Here is a 12,510-nt window from a genome sequence, read left to right on the forward strand (position 1 = left end):
TTAGGACCACCAGTGTGTTCCAGCCATCAATTTTCTCATGGCCTGTTTAACCTCCTTGTTCCTCAGACTGTAGATGAGGGGATTCAACATGGGGATCACCACCGTGTAGAACACAGACGCCACTTTGTTTTGTTCAGTTGAGTAGCTGGACTTGGGCATCACATAAATGAATGTGATGGTTCCATAGAACAGAGTGACCGCTGTGAGGTGGGAGGTGCAGGTGGAAAAGGCTTTGTGACGCCCTTCAGTGGAGTGCATTTTCAGAATTGAGAAAAGGATGTAGACATAAGACAGAGCAATGATAAACACAGTGACCACAATAATGGAGCCAGAAGAGACGGCTGGAATTATTTCAGAAGTAAAATCATGAGAACAGGAAAGCTTCAAAAGTGGTGAATAGTCACAGAAAAAGTGATTGACTTTATTTGGTCCACAGAAGGATAGACTTAATAAACAGCCAGTAAATGTCCAAGCGTTCATACATCCACCCAGGTAGGACATCCCCACGAAGAGAATGCAGATTCTGGGGGACATGTGGGAGGAGTAGAGCAGGGGAGAGCAGATGGCCACATAGCGATCATAGGCCATGGCAGCCAGGAGGAAGCACTCAGTGCTCCCAAATGTGACCACAGAACAGAGTTGGGCTACACAGCCCACAACACAGATAGCGGTTCCTTCCCTGAGGAAGCCCGTGAGCATGACAGGTGTGACTGATGAGGAGTAACCAACATCTACAAAGGCCAAATGGCAGAGGAAAAGGTACATTGGGGTATGAAGCTGAGGGCTGCTTCTGATTAACACAATGATGCTGACGTTGCCCAGTAAGGTGACCGCATAGATTCCTAGAAACACAATAAATAAAATGACACTAATTGAGGTATCCTCCGTTAACCCCAAAATAATGAACTCTGTCACAATTGTATTGTTTCCAGTCTCCATCTATACTGGAAATTGTGCCCACTGAAAGCAAAATAAGTGAGTATTAGAACACAAGAAAATATTATAATTTGCATACTTATTTTTACAATGGCTATATAATAAATTACAAAAACATAGACAGTCTAGTGTAAATTTGGTAACAAGTGCATTCACACACAATACCTCCTGTAAAACTTGACAGTATATATGTTTATTGATATAAGTCCGGAAATACTCAGAAAAAAAATTTTTTTAACTTAACCAGCTTAACTCATGTTTACGTCATGTTGTTAGGTGTTCCTTGAGCAATAGAGATCAACTAAAATTTCAGAATAATATTATTTTTCCTTAAAATATTCACTGTCAAGAAGATTGCATGTGCACACACAAACACACATACACACAGCATCCAGCCATGTACTCAGCTTGTGTGTGTCACAGTTTTATTCTTAACAGAAATGCTTGAATAATATCATATGTGAATTGACTAAACAATAGAATGCCATATTATGAAAACTTTGTAATTATGAGTCTGAACTTCAAAGTCCAAGCTTCCTTATCTTTGTGTAGGGCAAACCTGGAACTTTATTTAGTAAGTGCGGACCCAAGACTGAATGAAAGCTTAAAATTTTGAAAACTGATAAGCATGACACAAATTCAGTCAATTGTGAGTGGCAATATGGCATAGAAGCAAAGTATTATGCAAAAATCCACCAGCTTTGGAGCCATGCAGGCCTAAGATTAAATTCCAACTTTGCCATTGACTATCTATGGAATCTTAGACAATTGACATGAACTCTTCAAGTCTCCATTACTTTCTTTGTTAAAAATTTATATAGCTCATAGGATTATTTTGTTGAATAAGATGATGCACATAACTGCAAGTATGAGTCACAGAGCTAAGTGGATGCTCAACAAATGATTCTTTCCTTAGAATAACCAAACCTTAACTTCTAATGCAAATATGAGAAAAATCATTTCTGTATCAATATAAAAGGAAAATTATTACCTGCAGATGTTGGTACTTCAACAGTAAGGGCAAATGCCAAAGAATTGTCACTGTAGAGCAAGGCTGTATTTATGAGATTTGGGTCTTTAGGGATCTAGCCCCTTGAGCACATTACTTATTTGTGAACATTCCACTGAAAATCCATCAGGACAGAGAAAATTATAGGTACACATGTCTTGTCTACCTAAACATTCTTTTGAGGGCGCATTAGTTTTCTTTAAGAAACATTTTTATGGATTGCTATATCATTCTGTTTTGGGACTCACAAGAATAAAATAGTGTACCAAATATATTTTCATTTCAAACTAGAAATCCTTCAGAGAAAAAATAAGTGCTTATGTTTTGTATGCATTTCTAGATGATGCCACCTGTATGTCTTTTAACTAAATGTGTTTTTTTTTAGATAATTGTAGATGCATGTGCAGTTGTAAGAAATAATAATACAAAAATCCCATGTATCCTTTACTGAGTTTCTCCAAATGGTAACATCTTGCAAGACTATATAGTACAATAGCATTTCAAGAATTTTATCATTATGTTATATCACTCTCTGTCTCTAGTGATTTTCTTTGCACTGAAGACTACACTATTTGAAATTAATACAGTCACTCTTGCTTTCTCTCATTAATGTTCATATACTATATCTTTTCCCATTTTTTAGCTTTCAAATAGTTTATATCATTATATTAAGTTGTATAATAAGGAGATGAGTATATAAATTTTTGTTTTCTTTTCAAGTTACATACAAAGTATGTTTTAAGCTTGTACATTTACAAATTAAGTACTTGGGGGAGGAATATCCAAACAATAATAGTACAAAAGCAAACGCAAAAGCAATACGAAACATGGGCAAAAAAAGGAATTTAAATTTTCAAATTGGGTGTAAGTATGACACAAAAAGATCCTCACAGTTACTTATATTTGCTTGGAATAAGTTAAAATGTCTGGAGACAATTATGAACCCAAGCACGTAACAATAGCTTTGAAACATGAATTAGTCAATTAATGCTGTAGTTCTAGGTATGCAGTTGGTCATTAAAGTACATTTTTCACACAAAGTCGTACTGAAAAGAACAGGAAAGAAAAGATTGTTAGGGTTCAGTCTAGCAATGAATGTTCTGCGAGCCTTTAAATGTCTTTCCATGTGGGAAGAGGACACATCTGCAGTAAAAGTCAAATACCAACATCTTATTTTCTTATCATGCATTCATCTTTACTGATCTATTATCATGCTTTAAATTTAGCGTGAAGAAGTCAGTAGCACCCCATATTTTAATATCAAAGTTACATTTCACTCTACACCATATATAGCCTAGAAATTATCCCCTCCAACCAGAATGAAAAGTCATAGATTTACCTGCTACACGTTACTTACAAGGGCAAAATTGACTAGGAAAGGCCACTAAAACTATGTCTCCAGGTCTGACACAAACACACATCTATTCCAGTTTCCTCCTCTTTGGTGTGAATTAATGAACTTGGGAAATGATGAGAGACAGAAAATGCACTTTCTAGTGGGAGAATCTCTCACCTTAGCTCTGCCTCGCTTTGAGTGCAAGGTTAAGGGCAGTGTTCACAGCAATACTTTAAGGGCGGTGCTAAATCACTGTAATGACTGACCTAGAGGACCAGGCTCTAGTCTCTCTTCCCTCGTGGCCGTGAGGAAAGACCTAATGCATTGAAAAACTGACCTGGCCACATCAGGTGGTACTGATCGCCCCAATTGCAATCCAGAGGGGACTGGGGAATGGAGAGAGAAAGGGAAGGAGCCTGTGGAACCATTAGAACATTTAGTTGCTGACATGGTTTTGAATATGGTTCTATTCCTTAATTGATTCAATGGGAAAAATTGTAATAGTAGGAAAAATGAAGGCTATTTTTCTCTTACACCATCTGTTGTGATAAATATGCTAGCCAAGGCCATCTTTTCTTTGCAAGCAAAAATGTCCCATATGTGTATCCTAGTCATACAGTCTTTGCATAACCTTACCTAGTTCCCTACAAAAACATTAACTGGGCCCCCCACCCCAGCCACAACTTCAAGGTCACCCATTGCAGATGCCCTGCCAAGGACCGGAAGTCTGTCTCCAAGCATCCAAGGACTTGGGAGTCATCCTGAGAACATGCACCAACGCATCATAACCTGAGTCGTCAACAGTTAACAGGATGATTCAGGGATTTTAAATCCCAAGGGTGGTTTAAATCGAATGTAAAGTATCTCACAGAAACTCTGCATAAACTGTTCCCTTGGTACCCAGGAAGCTCTTGAATAACAAGAGATAACAACATACTCATTATACTTTAACTTTATAAATATTCACAGGTTTGTTGGTATGGAACACAGAAACCAACCCTTCCAGCAAGACATGAAGAAGCCTGTTTGTCTGATTGGAAACACTCTGAGTGGATGTTTGCTGGGCGTTGGAAATCCTGACTGACAGGTACTAATCCTGTGATAGGTACTCGGTGAGTTGTATTCATTTCTAAGACTGTCATAGTAAAAACTCCAAGGCAGCCAAAAGAAGGGTTTCAGTTCTGGGACTGTGAAGAGGACAGGGCATTAGGACAGGTGTGCTTTGCTTCTCAAAGAAGCAAATGGGGAAGGATTGGTTGACTCTTACTTGGAAAAGCTGGGATGTTTTATCAGTGTATTAGTCAATGAGGAAACCATAGCATGGACCTGATAAACTCATTAAACCCTGAAATTGCATGCAAAATTATGTATGAGTGAAACATTCCTAGGAATAGATACTTAGCTTTCATCAGATTCTCAAGAGTAGTTCGTCTGCCTCTCCATTCCCAGGGGTTAAGAATATTTCCTAGGTTATTCAACCAAAGTTGTTTGAATCATTCAGACAATGAATGGTAAAACACAAAACAACTCTCTGAATTATCAGAGGTTGACTATATTAGTTAAACATAACAATAAATGTTAAAAGTGTTTGAAGGAACTAAGGAAAAGCGTTACTGAACTCATCCTAATATGGAAAAGCGTTACTGAATTCATCCTAATATGCCTATAATTTTCTCACAGAAGTCCAAATTTGCAAAAAAAAAAAAAAGAAAAAAGGTAATGAAATGAATAAATCTGAGGAATCATAAGTGGGGAGCATTATAGTTTAGGCTGAGGGTCTGGAATCAGCCTACCTGGTTTCAAATCCTGGCTCCTCTATCTATTTTGTGAATTTGGAAAAACTATTGAATATTTCTACGTCTCAGTTTCCTCATTAAGAAAATGAGGGAAACGATAATTATGTATTAAACAAAATTATGTATGTAAAATAGAATGTGTCTTGGCACATTATAAGTATGCAAATATCACTGGTTATTATCAACTTTAAGAATAATTAAATCTCACTATTTAGTATTTCTTTTAAAGGGACCGTTAATTTTCTCTTAGGTAGAAAATTACAAGTCAAATATTTATTATTAGAGATTTATTATTTTGTTTTTCCTGGAATTTGTCATCAGGTCTCGTTATATTCTGAGAACTAGTAGACTAAACATTGATGTTATCAATAAGCTTCAATCTTAATTGCCCTTGAAGAAAATCAGAGTACGTACTGGGTTGAAACTTTTAAGCAAGAGCATTAAATTAGAAGTTTTTTGAAATGCAGAAAACCATGCTCATAGGATAAATGATGAATAAATATTTAGGTAATGGAAAGGAAAATTTTTTTATCTAGAAATTAGAATGCATTAACCATGTCTTAGAAATTTCAGAGGCAAACATGAAATCATATCAACAATAGCTACCATGGTAAAAATCTGTCACACAGGAGCTGTTGAATAAAGCTGAAATCTGGCCTTCTAAAACTGGAACTCCAGCTAAAAACTGGATTCTTGGGTTTTTCCACTGATGTTAAACCATTTCTTTACTAAACCAACCCAGTCACAGTTTGAAGTGTAAACCGTTATACAGACGGTCCCCGACTTACAATGGTTCGACCTACAGTTTTTTGACTTTACAATGGTGAAAAAGCGATATGCATTCGGTAGAAACCATACTTTGAATTTTGATCTTTCCCAGGCTAGCGATATGTGGTACAGTATACTCCCTTTTGGGCAGCAGCAGTGAGGCACAGCTCCCAGTCAGCCATACAATCACAGGATAAATAACCGGTACTCTACAGTGTACTGTGTTGCCAGCGTTTTTTGGATATTGTGTTCTGTGTTTCTGCATCCCATCATGTGTACAAAACACCCATCTGTGTCTCTTGTTTCTGGTAAGACAAGGAAGGCAATCACTCTTGAGATGAAACTCAAGATAACTGCCCAACTGTAGGCTAATGTAAGTGTTTTGCGAATGTTTAAGGTAGGCTAAGCTAAGCTATGATGTTTGGTAAGTTAGGTATGTTAAGTGTATTTTCGACTGATGATATTTTCAACTTACAAGGGGTTTATCAGGACATAACCTCATTGTAAGTCAAGGAGCAGGAATACTTGACAATTCTAAAAATGATTTCCAAAAAATGTTTTCCTGCCTATAGATGGCACAGAATCCAGAATAAACATTTGACTAAGATTGTTTCCATGCCTGAGGATCCCAAGGTTTTGTTTTGTTTTAAGCTATTATAGAGAAGCAAAGGACCACAACAAAATAGGTGACGTCTACCATAAGCAGGAGTGTCACAAATGGCCATATTTAAAAGGTCCCGTACCATTTCCTGATATGAGCTAGCCTGAACATCTTAGGGCATCTAAGACTGCTGTTCCTCTCCCCAGCCCTTAAAGATACACTTTTCCCAAAGGTCTAGCCTCGAACCCTTGCTATCACCTGTTTTTCTCTCCTGAATGATCTCATGAATTCCCACAGCTTTTACTGACTTCTGTCTATTGATGACACCTAAGTCAGTTTCACTAGCTCTTGACTGTGTGATAGACGTCACCATCCCCTCAAACCGAATTCAACACCCTTCCCTCCTACTCTACTCCCAGCTCAGGCCTTCTCTTTCTAAGAGCTCACAGTAACATTGTTCAATAAGTACAGTGGGAAATTTTGCTTTTATTTTTCTCCCTCAATGCTGTTTTCAACTTTTGAATTCTGTAATACTGATTGTGTGTGTGTGTGTGTGTGTGTGTGTGTGTGTGTGTATTTAAATTGTGTCAGATCTCCTTAGGAAAGAGACAAGGTAAAATTAAATTAAATTGTAAATTCTTAGATTATCATTATCCTGGTCTCTCTGACTTGAAAACTGAGTTTCAGTCAATTGCCAAGTGACACAGACTCAGGTCTTGGGGTATCTCTCATTCCCATCTCCTTTCTTCCTTCTTGCCACCGTTTCCTTAGTGCAAATCGTTATCATCTCTTACAGGGAAAACATCCTAGCAGGTATTCCAACTGGACAGCTCTCTCCCTTCAATCCATTTTGCACATACTGCCAGATTAACTCCCTGAAAGCTGAGTACTGGTCAAGCTGTTCTACTGCTCAAATATTTAATGGGTCTATATTTACTACCGAACTAATTAAAATCTCCCTGGCATGGGAAACTCTTCACAATATGGCACACTGTACCCCCATCCAGTTTGTTTCTTACTAATCTCTTTCATATGTACTTGCTTTTACCCATAAGGATGCTCACAGTCCCCCAAACATGCTCTGAGCTGTTCTGATTCAACTTCTTGCTCAATTGTTCCCTCCTAAAATGCTCTCCTCTAATCCACCTTCCATATTTTGAGGTTCTTTCCATCTTCCAGTGACCATCTCAGTTCATTTCAAAGTCTGCCTACCTAGTCCCAACAGGATACAGACCAAATTCCTTATAATGGGTAAGAGCCCTCAACTATCTATTCCCGACATGCATTTCTACCTATGTTTCTTATCACTCACAGGCAGTGAGTGATATCACTACCCTTAGGTTCAGACAAAAGGGACCCTACCTTAGCCACATTCTTTAGGGCAATTCTGGGCCTCTTTCTACTGCACTACATCCCATGGGACAGGTGCCCACCCAGAGTCCATTCTATCCACCCCTTCTAGACCATCATCTAGGTTACAGGACCCTAAAATCCCTTGCCCACGTGGCCACTAGCTTATTCCCAGAGTCTATAAGATTCTCTTTACCAGATCACCTTTGTAAGGGTGAACACACTGCTAATGTTCACATGCCTAGACCTTAAAGGTAGCCAAGGGATTGCCGTTTGCAGGGATGTGAATAGAGCATGTACATGCAGGCTGCCATGTCCACACGTGTATGGGCTGGAGACAGGTTCTCTTCACCACCTCATTCCATCAAGGAACCCCAAGAATCCCAAGTGTTCTCCCTCCCAGATTATTGTAAAGATATTTAAAGAGGGAGGGTAGAACATATTTTATTAATTTGTTACCTTTATTTTTTAACTTGTGCATATCAAGAATAGGATATGCAGGCCTCCGTTTGTTATTCTTGCCATGGGCCCTTTCCAATGTCAAAGGCAGCCCTTGCTCCTAGGGAGCCTGTTTTTAACCACACCAATTATTTGCAGTTCTTTAATGCTTCTTTTTCTGAAACACCAGTTACATCGCACAGGCTGTGCTCTCTGTTTATTACACCTGAGAGTCTTCTGTACCCCTGAAGCATCCTTTAAGAAGTTGAAAAGTAAAAATTGCCACCATTGTCACTGTTTTTCAAATATTGTTCTGGAAGTACTAGCCAATACTAGTAGAGAAGAGAAAGGAAAGAGAGATACTATGTGGAAATTCATATCCTGTTCATATTATATGAATATGTATTTGAAAAATCCAAGAGAATCATCAACTAAAAAATGATCTTTAAATGATAGGAAACTATAGTAAAGAAAATAGTTATAAAATTAATTTATAAAAATCAATAGCTTTTCTATATATAAATAATACTCAACCCACAAAATGAAAAAAAAAAATTTTGTTTACAATAATTACAAAAAGATAAAATACCAGTGATAGACTTTAAAGAAATGTGTAGAATATTTATCTGTAAAGTTTAAAGAAAACTTGAAACTCTACTTAGGAAAGTCTTTAATAAATAAAAAAAACATACCTTAGTTATAGAAAAGAAGATTTGATTGTAAAGATGTCATTTCTTCTCAAATTCATACCAGTTCAATGCAATGGCATTCTAAATACAAACAGCATTTTTTAATTATTTGGAATTTGATAAAATAATATCAAAGCTCATCTGGAAAAATAGACAAGTGAGAATAATCAAAAAATTTGCTACCAGATATCAAAATCAATTACATATCTATATTATTTAAATGTTTGGTCCTTGTTCTAGAAGAGACTGCAAAGAAAAAGAATCAGAAACTGACCCAATTAGTCATGAATGTTTTACTCTACAATAAGGCTGGACTAGTAAATCAATAGAATCAACTAGAAATGATTTCACCATCAAATGGCATTAGCACACCTCACTAGCTGTTTGGAGAAATAAATGAAAAGAGTTCCTTATATCAAAATTAAACTCCAGATAGATCAAAGATTATATGTAAAAATGAAAGCCAGTAAAGTTCTAGAATAGAACAAGAGATACTTTTTAAAATAATTTTATTAGGTTGATACAAAAGTAATTGCGGTTTAAAAGGTTAAAAATAATTGCAAAAACCGCAATTACTTTTGCCCCAACCTAATAAATTGAGGAAGACTCATCTAACCATGTCACAAAGACCAGAATTCAAAAGGAACAAGATTAATAAATTTGATATCAAACCATTTAAAATATACTGCATAGCAAAAAGAACAATTACCATACCAACATTAAGTGAAAAGCCAAAAACTAATTTGCCATACTTGCATCAAACAAATGGCTCCTTTCCATAACAAAGAACACCTTAAATAAAATGCTTAGAAGACTAACAACATAATAAAAAATTAGCAAATGAACTGAATTGACCAGTCATAGAAAAAGAAATAGACATACAAATAATTGTTTGAAAAAATGTTAACTCCTATCATAATTTTTAAAAGCGTACAAATCAAGAGGACATGAGTTACCAATGTTCACCCTCACAGTGGCAAAGGTTTAAAATTTGATAAAACTGGGTTTGTGAAAAAATTTGTATTCTTGTACAATATTGTTGGGAGTATAACTTTGTGCAACTTAAGTGGTCAATTTGTCAATCTCCATTGAAAGAGAAAATGAATGAGCTCAGACTTTCCTGAGTCTGTTTTAACAGGATAAAGGCCATTGGTTAACGACAGCCTTTCACCATTGGGATGTAAAGCCCAATTTTTATCAGCTGTACTGGAACAAAGAGGTAAGACGCTTTTGTCTTTAAGTATCTAATCATTTTGAAGCCCTATTTCTTCTTTTTCCAACAAGAGAGTGAACAAAATGGTGAGTGGCAATCATACCACAGTGACAGAATTTGTCCTCATGGGATTCACAGACCGTCCTGAGCTTCAGCTTCCTCTCTTTGTGGTGTTCCTGGTCATTTATCTCATCACTCTGGTGGGAAACCTTGGCATGATCCTGCTCATCAAGGTGGATTCCAGGCTCCACACCCCCATGTACTATTTCCTCAGCCATCTGGCATTCATTGATGTTTGTTACTCATCTTCCATTGGGCCCAAGATGCTGCAAAATTTATTGATGAAGGACAAAACCATCTCCTTCTCTGGCTGTTTTGTCCAGCTGTATTTCTCTGGTGCTTTTGCCACTACGGAGTGCTTCCTCTTGGCCACGATGGCCTACGACCGCTACATGGCAATCTGCAACCCCCTGATTTACCCAGCCATCATGACTCAGCGGGTCTGCAAGGAGTTGGTGATAGGGGTCTATACCTACGGCTTCCTAAACGCTGTGGTACAGACTGTTCTGACTTTCCAGCTGTCTTTCTGCGGCTCCAATGTCATCCACCATTTCTACTGTGCTGACCCCCCTCTCCTTGCCCTCTCCTGCTCTGACACCCACAGGAAAGAAAAGCAACTCTTGATCTTCTCTGCGGTAAACCTCACTGGGTCCCTCCTGACTGTCTTCATCTCCTACATTTGCATCCTCTTTTCCATTATAAAAATCCATTCTTCCCAAGGCAGATGCAAAGCATTTTCCACCTGTGCCTCCCACCTCACTGTGGTCGTCATCTTCTATGGAACACTGTTTTTCATGTATCTGTGGCAACCTACAGTAGGGAATTCATGGAAGTACAACAAAGTGGTTTCTGTGTTTTATAGTCTTGTAATTCCCATGCTCAACCCCCTGATCTACAGCCTGAGAAACACAGAAGTAAAGGACACCCTGAGAAAGATGATAGAGGGCAAAGAGTCACAGTGAGTGAGTTATCAGAAAGTAGCATTGGGAAAGTACGGTGTACTGACACAGTATAACCAATCTCATTGAAATTTAGCAGGCCAGTTGCTATCCTATCAGGAAGGAAACAGTCAATCCAGTTTGGATTTTTTAATGACCAAAAGTACTTGGACACTCGCTTGACGTAGTAATATTTAATCCAACCAGTTATCATGGACTAATCAGAATTTACAAGCTAGACTGTTAATATGCCCTTCATATGTTGAAAAGGAAGTGGCTTACTACCAATTAAGTGACAACATGAGCTTTAAATTTGAAAAGATCCTAAAAAGCAACGTTCTGGGTGAAACTCTAAATTAATTAAGCTAGGTACAAAACCTACACATAGATACCTATGTTCTTAGAAACATTTCCAGCTTAAAACACGCTATGTAGTAGCAAAGCATTTGTTAGTCTTAAAAACTTATTTCTTTATAACATGGCTATTGATGGTGGTGAAGTTGCAAGATCAGATTATAAAAGGTTATGTAATCTAAATTTAGTTGAAATATTGCATGCCTAAAACGAACAATAGAAAAAATAGTATTACAGCAATAAAAAGGGAGGAAAGAATTTAAAAACTATGAATCAGTTAAATGTGGGGTTAATTTTATTGTTTGTTTAGAACAGAAAGTTAAATTAGAAGAGTTAGAGAGGGTTTAGGATACTTTCAGAGATGTTAAAAGTGGTCATTTATTCAACAACCAGGGTTTAATTTTTCTAGTCTCTGGAAAGTGCAGGTGTAGTGATTTTCTTTTAGTGGGTAGGTTGAGTGAGGAAGGGAATCATACATGAACTTGAGAAAGAGAAAGAGAAGTAGAAAGAAAAAGAAAGGGAAAGAGCTGAGAGTTTCCTGAGGCAACCTGGCCAGAAACCAAGAATGTTTCTGAAAAATGAAATTATTGTTTTAAATAATTTGGATAACATAGAAAAATATTTCACAGTTACAACATTTTCCATATACTTTATTTCTATTCTCACTATCTGATATTCCAACTTTCTTGGAGATAAATCTATGTAAGTTCTTGCTGTTGGTGGTGACAGGTGAAAGAAAAGTCTCTTTTAATTTTTTTTTTTTTCAGGTAAGAATATAAGCACTCTATGTTTTTTCTAAGTCTCAATTCTAACCCTTCTTTAAAAATAATTCTCGAGAAACACACATTTGCCATAAACCATTAGATTTTTCCCTTAAACTATTTTTAAATATGATTATTATTTTGACATTTGTTTTTATGACTAAGAACATATGTCACCAATCGACTACAAAAAGTTTAAAATTAATCAAGAAACTAAGGGGGTCCCTGTTGCCCCCTAATTAACTCTTCAGATAATATGAT

At 37.0% G+C, this 12,510-nt stretch overlaps 2 protein-coding genes across 3 annotated transcripts; one reads left to right on the forward strand and one right to left on the reverse strand.

The window, feature by feature from the left end:
* On the reverse strand, window positions 1-8,402 carry LOC109445515 (olfactory receptor 5P80). 2 transcript variants are annotated; one of them, XM_074337143.1, is made up of 3 exons: window positions 8,376-8,402; window positions 7,523-7,549; window positions 1-939 (listed from the first exon to the last, which is right to left on the reverse strand). In XM_074337143.1, exon 3 carries the CDS (start codon window positions 937-939, stop codon window positions 1-3), a length of 939 nt encoding a protein of 312 aa, XP_074193244.1. In that variant the 5' UTR covers window positions 7,523-7,549; window positions 8,376-8,402. The 2 variants fall into 2 exon arrangements, with proteins under 2 accessions (XP_074193244.1, XP_019583523.2); XM_019727964.2 differs by lacking the exons at window positions 7,523-7,549; window positions 8,376-8,402 and adding an exon at window positions 4,926-4,934.
* Window positions 8,403-10,219: 1,817 nt separating this feature from the next.
* Window positions 10,220-11,236, forward strand: LOC109445442 (olfactory receptor 5M5). The gene has a single exon (XM_019727848.2). The coding sequence runs from the start codon at window positions 10,220-10,222 to the stop codon at window positions 11,156-11,158; it is 939 nt and encodes a 312-aa protein (XP_019583407.2). The 3' UTR covers window positions 11,159-11,236.
* The last annotated feature ends 1,274 nt before the right edge of the window (window positions 11,237-12,510 follow it).

The sequence above is a fragment of the Rhinolophus sinicus genome, linkage group LG06, assembly GCF_036562045.2.
Source record: "Rhinolophus sinicus isolate RSC01 linkage group LG06, ASM3656204v1, whole genome shotgun sequence".
Lineage (NCBI taxonomy): Eukaryota > Metazoa > Chordata > Mammalia > Chiroptera > Rhinolophidae > Rhinolophus > Rhinolophus sinicus.